This window comes from Rhineura floridana, chromosome 4 (assembly GCF_030035675.1).
Source record: "Rhineura floridana isolate rRhiFlo1 chromosome 4, rRhiFlo1.hap2, whole genome shotgun sequence".
In the NCBI taxonomy this organism is placed as follows: domain Eukaryota; kingdom Metazoa; phylum Chordata; class Lepidosauria; order Squamata; family Rhineuridae; genus Rhineura; species Rhineura floridana.
The window spans coordinates 152215303-152227827 of record NC_084483.1 but is presented as its reverse complement, the minus strand read 5'-3'; the positions used below and the strand labels follow the sequence as shown (position 1 = coordinate 152227827).

Below are 12525 nucleotides of genomic sequence, written 5' to 3'. Positions count from 1 at the left end.
GTCACAATGGCCAACTGGATGCCTCCAGAAAGCCCACAAGCAGGTCATGAAGACAATAGTCTTCTGAGGTTGCCCCCCAGTAACCAGCATTCAGTAGCATACTACCTCTTAACATGGAGGTTCTGCATAGCTATTTGTTTAAAATTAAAATAGCATTAGCCACACGAGTGATAGTAACCACTGACAGACCTATTCTCCATGAATTAGAACCATTAGATTATGCATTAGGTTATGGTGAGGGCACAGACGCAAACAGAGGAGTATCTTTGTAAATCCAGACCTCTGCTAAATGTAAGTCAGCAACTGAGGCTGCAATCCAATACACACTTACCTGGGAATGTCCCATTGAACTCAATGGAGCTTACTTCCAAGTACAAATGTATAGGATTGCCTCCTCAATCAATCCTTGGGCTGTGGGCACTCTAGTCACTTCAAAAGCAGTTGCGTTTTTCTGACTGTTTTGAAGCGACTATCCTCAGCTGGACACACCTCCCTTCCCCACTGCTGACTTCAGATCTTTCAGGACCACCCACAGCAAGGACCAATCACTATCTCTGCCAGCCTACAGCAAAGAGTTTCCATTGGCCACACCTAGAGGAGCAACAAGTTGATCTACCAATCAGCTGCAAAATCTGTCTGAAGCTGAATTTTAAAAAATGTACTGGAGCTGATCTTACCAGGTTTTAAAGAAAAAAGGGGCAGAGTTTGATTAGCATCGTGTGACACTTGTTTTCAGACAACAGAGGTGGAGATGCACTGGAACCAGCAGAACAGTAAGTGTGTCTGTACCCTTAGTTTCCACAAGACTTTAGATTACCTCTCATTTTTCTCCTGCTTTACTCTACTGTCTTTACTCATGGCACTTTGGATATCAATGTGAGATTCTGGTACACAATATCTGCAAGAAAAAGAATTACATGGGAATTTATTTCTCTTACAATCAGAGAGTTTTATACTATCTGCAAACAGCACTGCTTCCCCAGGAAATGGATAATTAACATTTTTTAATTTACTCTTGAAACCTGCTTTGTTGATAAAAACAAACTGGATGTGATCTCAGATTACACCATCTTACAACATTGTCTTTAGGATATGGTGGTACAATGTAGGACATCCTGGGACTCACTCAAGGAAGGTTGTGATTTCATGGCGAAGATAGCAGAGCCACATCTCATCCAGAACAGCCAGCACATAGGGAATCACTGGTTCAAAAGTGGAAGGCTTCAAGTCTTCACTGCCAAAGGAAAGCATCCTCTCAAGATCCTGTATGTATTCTAGTACAATGGAGCTAAGCCCTGCAGGAAAGGAGAAGCAGAGCAGAAGGTTGGCTTAAGATTCCCATCTTCAAAGTGCATGCTTTGTTAATCCATGAGAGTTCTTTGGAGGAACTATTATCTAGGCACCCAGTTTCTCCAGATGCCCTAAAGGGGTAGGTAAATTAATCCATAAAAATAGATATCTTAGATATCTAAGAAGATGTCCTAGAAGATGGGGAAAGTGACAGTCAAATTCACCTAGGTACCACCACACACCATAGCAGCTATGCTTTGAATCTGATAAGGAGAACCAGCAGCCCATGGGATGCAGGCCTAATTTATTGCAGCCCTCTGAATGCTGCAGGCTCATGATTACTCTCTCTGGACCACCCTTCTGCATCTCTCTCTCTCTCTCTCTCTGTGAGTGAGAGGCAGACAGACACATACAGCTACAGAAATTGGTAGAGAAAGAGACGTAGCTGCTACTCTGTCAGTGATACAGCAAAATAAAAGCCTTGCAATGAGCCATGGAGTTGGGGGAGCTCCAAGGGAGTAAAGAACAGTAGGAAGGGAAAAATATAAATGGACGGGAAAATGAAAGGAGATTGAGGTGCAAATAATCAGTTCTGACCTACATTAATGGGGGTGCAAGGTGGGGGAGAACATGGGAAAAAGCAGTACTAGACAGGGATGGAGAAGGGAGCACAGCCACAGTGGGACTAGATAGTACACAGAGAATTATGCAATGCTGCAAACCCTGCCAACTTTTGGTTGTGGTCTCTCCCATCACTGGCATGTATCCTCCACAGAACAAAAGGTTCCCCACTCCTGACCTAGGTTTCTTTTCAGTCATATGATAGAGGTAGCAAATAGGGTCCTATTTCCCCCATATTCCATATTCCTGGGCAGCTCACCTGTGTTGCATCCTGCATAAGATACCATAAATGTCTGGAAAATCTGCCAAGCAAGATGGTGGATTTCAGACTGGCTTGCCTGCTGCTCCCATGCAACCTCATAGAGCTTCAGCTTCCTCCACAGCAACAAGTTATGGGACTTCTGAGGATCCTCGAACCTGAAGGGTAACCATGAAAGGCACCTACCTCACATTAATGGTGAATTGGGAAAATGCTGGCCATAAAACAAGGGGTACAGGGAGGCAGCTGACCTGCACAAGGCTACAAAATGTCTCCCACAAGCGAATATCCTCCTTTGGGTCACAGACAGAGAAAACGTCTGACACCACCCCAATGTCAGTCAGTAAACATTCAGGCTTCTAAGAAAAATCCAACTCACCGAGTCAAATAGTGAAGAAAACCATCGCCTTCCCCAAGATCACACATCAGTACCTGAAGAAAGCGGGTGGTAGTCAGTGTTTCAAAGGGGTCTGCTGGAAGGTCCAAAGGCTTGGTTAGACCAATTCCACATATTCCATTCTTCCTAAATTGCTGAAGCAAAGATGGACAGATATCACAGCAGTGGTGACTAATAGTCTAATGTTCATTCAAGGCCTTGTTGCCAGATGTAGTAGAGCTATGATTAGAACTTTAACCCAATTCTCCAATGTCAGTCTGAGATACAGCTTATTGGATGAAGCAGAGTTACCCTAAATACCTGTCAGGTAGCCTCTGCTTCTAGTGCAAACTTTAAAGCAAGGATGGGAAACCTGTGGCCCTCCAGATGTTGATGGGCTCCAACTCCCAACAGCCCCAGCCAACATGGCCAGTGGTCAGGAATGATGGGAGCTGTAATCCAGCAACATCTGGAGGGCCACAGGTTCCCCACCCCTGTCTTAAAGGAACCTGGCTGCCAGCCCCCCTTCCACCTCATCCTAAATTCTAACACTGAGTTTCCCACAAGCCCCTAATATCCTTAACTTAGACAGTGAGCCCTGAGCAAATATAGAGCATGGGCTGATCAAGTTGCTGGGGGGCAGGAAGGAATCCACCAAGGTATCTTAAATCAAGGTTTATGATCACAGAAGGATAACAATGTAGGTCAAAAATAAAACAATCCAAGTGTCCTGTGTTTTTAAAGAGTTGGTACGCACACCATTCTCCAGTTGTTATTTCTTTCCATATTGCTCATCATGTCCCTTTGGTCACCCATGACAGGAAGCAGTGCCGCCGTGTTAAGAGAAAACAGGAAGTCCGCACTCAAGACGCACTCCTCCTTGATGGGAAAGCCTGAACTGGGTCCAAGCACACAGAAGTGTTAAAATAAACAGGTGGCATTAATTTAAACCAACAAACAACATTCCAATTTCCCCATTGAAAGGAGGGGGAGAGAGAAAATAGGGCATCATCAAACTCCTCAGCTTGAAGAAGAAAAAGGAGTCAATTTACACATTACAGTCACCATACTAAGATCACTTTTAAATGTTCCATGTGGCCACTATTGCTACATAGTGATCATAGCGGTGGCTCACCATGCGCGTTATGGAGCCTACAGACCAATTTAAAGCTGTCTCCACATGCCAGTTGTAATGTGTGAACTGCCCCTAACTTTGGTCCTAAGGCTGAACAGCAGCAACTGTGGCCTGATCCTCAAAAGGAACCTTTTTTCAGTCCAAGGGCCGCATTCCCTTCTGGGCAACCTTCCATGGGCCACATGTGAATTTTATCTTTTGTACAGTAGGCTAGTTTCTTTACATTCACACATCCCTCTCCACTCTCCATCCAGGCAAGCAAGTAGCGTTGTTACAAGTACAAGGACACATTCTAGCCAGGCGAAAACACTCAAAGAGAGTGTGGAACAGGGCTCGTGATTTTGGGAGTAAAGCACCAACATATGTAACAAGTAACTTGAACCGGGGGGGGGGGAATAGATAGAAAGGCAACCTATTCTTCCCTCACTGATTCCCTCTTTAAGCTACTTGTTTGTTCTTCTCCGCTTTACTTCCTCCCTTCTCTTCCTGTCTAGTCAGTCAGAGAGACTGGCTATGAGCGTAAGATTCACGACTCCACAATGTCTGCAATAGCATGATTTTATTTTCTTGAAGTAATAAGCCTAAGTTTCTTTATTCTTTCAACTACCAGTCTTAATGGACTAGTTATTTCTGCAATCCACTACAATATGTATCTAAAATCCAACAGGTGAGGAGTGTAGCATTGGGAGAATCCTGAGGGCCAGATATAGCGGCATGGAGAGCCGCATTGGCCACCAGGCTTGAGGTTCCCTATTCCTGCTCTAGAGAAAGTAGTGAGTTTCCTGCACTGGAAAGGGGATAGATTAGAAAACCTTTGACACCCTTTCCAACGCTTATGATTCTGTGCAATAATCCAAGCTCCTTATCTTCCTGTCCAAAGCCTCTCTAGTTTTTGAATTAATAATTTGGGGAAGGGCTGTAGCTCAGTGGTAGAGCATCTGCTTTATATACAGAAGGTTCCAGGTTCAATCCCTAGTATCTCCAGGTAGGGCTGGGAGATGGGAGAGACTCTCTTGTCTAAAACCCTGGAGAGCCACTCAGTGAAGACAATACTGAGCTAGATGGGCCAATGGTCTTCTGACTCCGTATAAGGCAGCTTCCTATGTTTCTAATTGTCAGAGAAATGTAATTTTATGGCCAGCGTAGCTGAAAAAAGTCCATTCCTCACACCCCAGTTTCTATGCTCCTACTCATTTCACGATCCCTCATCACACAAACCTGAGCTGCCTGGTCCTCTGGTGGTGAATGAGAAACCGGGGGACCCAGTAGGAGCGCAGGCGCCTCAGAGCATCATATTGGCTCTTGCTCAAGGCAGCAAAAGCTGTCTCCTCAGTGATTGTAGTTTCATCAAGCTGCTGCTGCCAGAAGAGGGGCAGTAAGACAGTAACATTATTATGCAATTTGTATACAACCAAAACTTAGAGACCCACCTGACATGTTTCTTCTTGACATTTGCAATTGCCACCACCTCTCTGGTTGCTCTCGCACCAACTGGGTCCACTGCCCACATAGTTCCTCTAACACAAGGAAGGGGAACCTGCAATCCCCACCTCCCACGTTTTTGGACTACCACTTCCATCATTTCTGTCATTGGTCATGCTGGCCTGGGCTGATAGAAACTGTAGTCCAGCAACATCTGTCAGTCCAGCAACATCTGTCCTCAGCCCTGCTCTAACAGATTGTTTAGCAAGGGATGTAGCTGAAAGGGTGTGGAGTATCCTAAACATACAGAAACCACACGAGCAACATACCTTTACATAGATCACAATTGCAATGGAAGCCACCACAGAGGCAGCAACAATCACACCCAATGCTTAAAGCTATTTCACAAATGGTGAAGCTTAAATAATTTGTTCTCACTATTCATGACAACTAACAACACATTGTTATGGATTTCCTATATGAGTTGTGTGAATCATTGGGGGCATCCTGAAGCAATACTTTTGCAAGATTTGGCAAAAGACTGTCGATAACCTTCATGTTCTGGTGATTTGTCTTAAGAGCTAAAATAGCCAAAGAAAGCTTGAGTGATGGACAGAGATTAGTCATCCTTACTCCTCCCAATAGCCAAGGAGAGGAAATGAACAAGATTTCTTTGTGAAATAACACAAAAGGACTAGACTGCAATTAGAGTGAGACACAGAAAAGACTCAGAGAGCCAAGTTGGCTCTGGAAGCATCTTAAGGTACTGGCTTCTCCCCTAGAAATTTAATGTAGGAGAAATGAACTTTGGAAGATTTGCGTTGGAATGGTTTAATGCTGCGCCACCATCTATGCTCATCCTATATATTTGTAAATTAACACAAATATTACAAAATGCCAGTAAGCCTCTAGGGACATCATGCCAAAAGAAGCCAAATCTGGGTAGCATTCATCATTCATTGGCAATCACTCATGACCGAGTAAAACTGTCTTCCACGTTAAGGTCTTTAACGATGGGTCTGTAAGTGACAATGGAGGCCAATCCTAGATCCACATAGCCTCCCACAGTGAGCACATAGGTTTCCAGATGGAGGATAGTAGCAATGGGGATTTGCTTGACGTGCCTTCCACTTAGCTCGTTTGTCCCTTTCGCCCTGTACTTGTGCTTTTTCAAAGTCCATAGCACCTTTGATAATAGCCAACTTGGACTTCATTCCAAAAGAAGCCAAATCTGGGTAGCATTGCACCCCTGACCTCTCACTGCTTGAAGTGTTGGCGCATGCGTGTGATTGTATGATTATTGTTTAAGAGAAAGAGAATGCAGTGGGAAAACATTTGTTAAATGAACATTTTTTCCAGTTGGATTTTACATCCATATTGCAATCCTGATTGAAGCAAGAGCCCTTTAAGCTCCATGTGTAAAAATGCCACCGCCTGCCCAGCAGTTGGATTGCTCTGCCCAATTACTTTCTTCTAGGAATTTTATTTTCTTTCTTTTTTATACCTTTTTTAATCAATTTTGATTTAAAGCCAAACATCATCAGAACAATACAAATCAAGAAACTGCCTTGCCACTACAGACTTCCAGGAATTTGTTTTGAGACACAAGTGGCCAAATGCCTTTTTTATTTCTCCAGATCTTGCTTTCACACATTGTATAGTTTACTACAGAAAAATCATTGTGTCCTAGACTGTTTCATGCCACCAACAATCAGTAGTCACCAATTCCAGAATTGTCTACTGCAAGTTAAGGCAGAGTAGGAAGCAACCATTTTTCTAGTTATAACATGCTATTTTAACCTCAGAGTCACAAGCTTCTTTCACAATGGGCATTTACTATGGGCTAGCCACACTTTCTTCACTCTTTAGAGATCTGCATGATAATGTGAACAAAACATTCTGCTTTCATGTTTTCACTGTTTCAGTTTGTTTATTTTCCAGACCTCAGAAAATCTGCCTTTTTAAAACTCAGTTGAACATCTTTGCAATTTCCTCAGGTACACATGAGCTAGTCAAATAGCTTTTCTGGCTGATTATGGCCTGTATATATTGTGCAGTCCAGTGCTTTCTCTATGGTCCATTTATCTTCTCTAAGAATCAGCTCTATCACTTTAACCCTTCCCTTTCCAAATAGCATTACCTGTATATCAATTTCTTTTCTCTCCCCCCTCGCCCTCCCCCTTTACAGTATGGGGAGTGCAATTATTATTAGGAATGAATGTAACAAGAGAGAGGGAGTGTGCAGCCTTCACACACATAACATGACACTGAAAAAGCACCTTCCATTATTATTGGGGCTGGAAAAAGGGGGACTAACCACATGACTACACATTACTATTTGGATTCCAGAACTCTAGAAACAAGAGTTGCAATTCCACTTACAGTTTAAAGCAGAACAGCAATTACTGAGTGCTGCTAACATTGTCCATGTCTGGAAGCACGATAATGCAAAGTTGGACACAATGATAAGAACCCTAGCATAGAAAGAGGCAATGGAAAAACTCTGGGCTTGCTCCGATACAAAAAGGAACCCATCACAGGAATCAGCCTACAGTTTAATTAAACAAAGGCAGTTTCAGATAGAGGAGGTGGTAGAAGGCAGATATTTGTCCCTTGGTCCCCCTTCCCCCACCCATACTAGCAGCTGACCTACATGGTTGGCAGATTTGTCAGTTTCCCTGGGGAGCACAAATACTTTTTCTGCTAAAGCTGTGACCTGGATATACAAATGGGCACCTGCACTCCCAGCAGCAGTACTCACTCGACAGGCAGGAGGAAGCATCAGCTTGTACTTGGCTTGAATGCTCCTGCCAACAAAAGAACATCAGCAGCCTCAGGAAAAGCTCGAGCAGCAAAGGTTTGAGCTGAGTGCAAAGTTGGCCAAATCAGAAACTCAGGTTTGGGGTGGGTGGAATGAGTTGCAAATCACAGAGCCAGTTTGTTGCTAACACATAGCGACATCAGATAGTCCGCATGGGAATGTCTTCCAGTCTGATACTGCACCAGATGTTTACATAACATTTTTTTTAAAGAGTAGGGACAATGTGGTACAACAGAATGCAGCACCAGCATCACACCTTGGACTGTTCAGGAAGTAGCGCAAACAATGGTGGGTCCTGATCATTCCCTTCTGCCATACAGAAAAGTGGGCAACCAGCCCAAGCTCAAGTCAGGGCAGATTTGTACCTTGTGGGGATCAGATATGGTGACAGAGGGCATTTTATCCCCCACCTCTCTCCAAATAACCTTACGTGGACATGTCTCTATACTTCAGCCTTTCCAGAGTCCCCAAGGGATCCAAGACCTCAGAGCAGCTCAGCCCTGGTGCCTTGCATCAGGGAGGATAAGGCGGTTCTGTGCATCCTGCAGGTGCAGAACAGCGTCAGCTCCAGATTTGGGGAGGGAAAAGGGCTTGGGCAAAATGTCCTCAGTGCCCCATCCACCTCCTCACTACTGTTAACACTCTCCATTTGCTTGCATTCTACTCTGGGGCACAATCTGCACCAGTGCCCAGAAAGAAAAGTCAAGGAAAATGGAGGCTACCATTCCTTCTCTTGCTCTTGTAATTGCTTGCACAACTTGGAAAAGGCAGATGAACAGGTAGCAACAGCAAGGAAGAGAAGCAGGGCCAGGGTTAGTGCGCCCCTTACTGGAGTGTGGATCTCGGCAAGCGTCCTATGATACCAACCCCTGACATAAACTGGAGCAGACAATTAAAAATCCTGAGAATTCAAGTGATTGTTGGAAACCCAAGTTACTCACTAGGAGACACAGAATAAATAATGCAAATAGGATTACAGAATTTACAGGTTACAGAATGTAACTTTTCTTGATTGTGTTTGTTTCGTAAACAAAGAATCTTTGCAGCCCTGACAAAAGGCAATGTGCAGTCTGTTGTGTGGCGAGTTAATAGGCCCTCTGCTATCCCTTTGTGTCTTGGAAATGTACAGTGAAGCCCCCTCCCCCTTTAAAGCTATTGTAGAAGAATCTGATTCTGACCAGATGTGCAGTCCTGAAAGAGAGGAGTATTTAACCTTCCCCTGTGCCATTTCCATAATCCACCATACCATCACCATACAAGCTGCTATTTGCCCGACTGGGAGCAAAAGGCACAGACACCATACAGGTATCTGACTTCTTTCCCATGCTGCAGAGCTAATAGCAGCTTTAGGGGGTGATTCAGATCTAGAAATAAGCACTTCCTCCCCATGCCACTGCTCCAATAAACACTGGAGTTCCACCTGAACGTGCTTTATAAACAGGTCAAGAGACCCAGTCAGGGATCTCCTATGTCACATCTGTTTTGCCAAGAGTGACATTCCCCTCCACACCTAGTCTGATAAATAAATTTGCATCCCTACCGAAGAGCACTGAAAAAGAACAGCTGTGTCTCCTGGGGTACAGTTCTGGCCTTCTCCATGTGCCTCGTGTGCTCCATAATATCTTCACAGTCAATCCAGAATTCAAAGAGGTGGATCCCCAGAGTGCCATGGAGGAACTCCCTGAAGCTATCCATACCAGCCCTCTGTAACACAAGAAGGAGGGAGGGGAAGGAGGGCTGGTATAAGTTTGGCACCTGAATACTACTTATTCACAGCTACACATCTGATAGCCCACTCCATGGCTAACTTGTAAAAGAGGAAAGAAAGAAATTGGAAAAAATAAGCACACTTAAAAAAAACCCTGTCCCTAATGGAAACACTGGATAAGGCCAAAGAAGCGGGCTTGATGTATACTTTCCCAGAACCCAGGGCTCAAGGATGTGAGCTCATTACCCTAAGCGAGGAACTTGGGGCTAAATTGCAGTAGATTACACTTGAGGATGTTTTTACAAACTTATTTCCCTGTTTTATATGGAGCGTCCAGATCTTGTTTGCTGGAGCCCAGCCTGAAGCCATGTTAGACCAGAACAGACTGGTGGTTGCTGCTGGACCAGGGCCCCCATTACAACAACAGAGACTGAGAGAAAGCTTATACAAGAAACGCTAGTATTTGAGACAAAAGAGAGGTGTCTATTTCCCTATGTGTGACAAATAATCTCAAGAACTATAGCCCTTTTCATGCATTCCTCCATGTGTGCATTAAGTGCAGAGAGGGGGGTGGGGAGAGGGGGGTGAAACTATGTCTTGCCTCCTGATGTATGTATAGTAATTAAACATGAATAACAAATGCCCTTGGGACACTCTTCCCTAGTGATGGGTCTGGTGTCAGCTCTTCTAGGCAACCTGGGTACTAGAGCCCTAATTCATTTATTCACATGCATTCTGAAACCTACAAAAGGGGCACTTACGTGCATACAGTTGTAGTGTGTTGGTGCTCCACACAATCATGCAGGCCCGCTCTGCCCCAATGTTTGGCCTATTCTCATGCTGCTCAGTGAACTTGCTTCTAATGACAATCGGTGAGGAACTGACGCCAGGGGAGGCCCTTTCATCTCACATCAAGTTTGCAGCTAGCTCCCTAGAATATTGACTGAAGAGATATTCAGATTCTCTGTACTTAGGCACAGCAGGAAGAAAAGGACTAACCTAGCAGAGGAAGTACTCTTCATTATCTGTACAGAACCACAGTTTAGGTCTCCTTACTATTAGAGAAGGTTTCAGAATTGCAATCAGCACTCAACAAATACATACATATAACTAGCCCTACTCAGGTGTTCAGTCTCCTCACCAGAGGTGTAGTTGTCTGGGGTCTTGGGGAGACTTAGACCCCTTACTTTTTTGGGGAGCAGGTTCCCAGCAGGGTCGCTATGTCTCTAGCATCCTACAAGCCACTTAGCATGAAAAGGGAGTGTGTGAGCCACTGAGAAGACTCTTTTCACTAGTTAACCCTTTCACTTTTCATGCTTATTCGCTCCTAGGACATCTGTTGTTGTGGGAGAAGGCATTAAGAAGGATCTCATTCTCAACGCAGCAGCAAAAAAGGGGGGGGAGGAAAGGGGAGGTGTCTGTGACTATCAGGAAGGGACCCTGCACTTCTGAATTTGCCACCACGCTACTGCTCCTCACATGTAAACAAATATGTGAGGAGATAAAGACCTGCCCCTTCCAATGTATAATTTTTACCCAGTTTGGAGCCCTCCACGAATTTGAGGTCAAAGGTATGCGAGCCTCTTTTACTCATGGAGGCTCCCCATGCAATTTACAACCCCAAACAGGACTTTTCAGTAGTAGTCCCCTCACCATGGAATGCTTTCCCTGGGGGGGGCAGCTGGTACCAACTTTATCATTGTTTTGGTCCAGGCACAGATGTTCATCTTATTTTGATGCTCGTCTTGGGTTGAGTGGGATGGTTATATTGGGAATGAATGCTTTTATAATATTGCATTCTTATTTATTTATTTAACTTGAATACCACTTTACATTTCAAGAAATCTCAAAGCAGTTTACATCTTGACATATGTTCTTGAATATGCTTTTAATATGTGATTTTTATTATTGCATTTTTATTTTGGCTGTAAATTGCTTCAGAACATTTCGTAGCAAGAAGCAATATATAAATTTTATAAACTTAAATCTGGTGGAGGGTTCCATGTGCAAGGGGACTGAATGCCAAAATAGAGCTACTGTTGATAATGTGACAGTGAATGCCTTCTGGATGTCCCAAGAAAAAAGTTCCAACTTCCCATGGACATCTGGTTGGCGACTGTGAGAACAAGATTCTGGACTAGGTGGGCCACTGGCCTGCTCCAGCAGACTCTTCTTATGTTCTAAGGGATACCTAGTGCGAAAAACATGGAAAGTGACACTCCATTGGCCCATCTTTGAACAGACTGAGATAACCACCTTTTCTCCAGTAACTTTGGTAGTCATCACAAAATGGGATGGATCTGAATAAGCCAAGAAGCGGGTGCCATAGGGAAAGATGAACTGTACAAAGTGAATGCCTGCAAGCCTAATTTTTCAGCAGGATGCCACATTACTCACAGTTCCTAGGATGTCTTCTTTCAGCTGCTGCAGAGCAGCATTTCCAAAGCCATTAGAAAGACATGAATCCCCTTCCCCTTCCTGAGGGCTACTTGTCTCCTTCAGGTCAAACTGCAAAATCTTCCTAGGTCCCAAGAATGGCTTCCCATAACTCCAGAAGGAAGAGATGGAACAGTGTGTCAAAAATAGGGAATTGATGGGGACAATGTTTTGTAAGCTATGACATATCCTTGTTTCTGGGTTTCTACCTGGATCTCATGCAACATAAAGTTTTTATTTATTTTAGAAGTGTATATACCACTTTTCCCCCAAAAAAGAAATTCAGAGCTTACAATAGTAAAACATGCAAACAATAAACCAAATTAACATTACGTAGAGAAACAAAAAAAGGGTGGTATTTAGTGCTAGTCCTACCATGAATAGATCCACTGAAGTTAACAGACACAACTAACTTGGCTCATTAATTTTAGTGGGTCTACTCTGAGTAGGCATTAGT

The 12525-nt window shown here is 43.9% G+C and overlaps 1 protein-coding gene across 5 annotated transcripts in view; it reads right to left on the bottom strand.

The window, feature by feature from the left end:
• The window catches only part of LOC133383691 (uncharacterized), a 44653-nt gene that overhangs the window by 12806 nt on the left and 19322 nt on the right, over window positions 1–12525 (bottom strand). For 4 of the 5 annotated variants that reach the window (XM_061624866.1, XM_061624864.1, XM_061624868.1 and 1 more), the window contains exons 7-15: window positions 12030–12180; window positions 9465–9628; window positions 7865–7910; window positions 4900–5039; window positions 3306–3444; window positions 2550–2701; window positions 2171–2328; window positions 1127–1295; window positions 818–898 (exon numbers count right to left, since the gene is read on the bottom strand). In XM_061624866.1, the coding sequence (XP_061480850.1) occupies window positions 818–898; window positions 1127–1295; window positions 2171–2328; window positions 2550–2701; window positions 3306–3444; window positions 4900–5039; window positions 7865–7910; window positions 9465–9628; window positions 12030–12180 (1200 nt within the window). The remainder of the gene's footprint in view (window positions 1–817; window positions 899–1126; window positions 1296–2170; window positions 2329–2549; window positions 2702–3305; window positions 3445–4899; window positions 5040–7864; window positions 7911–9464; window positions 9629–12029; window positions 12181–12525) is intronic. The other variant, XM_061624865.1, reaches the window with a different exon arrangement.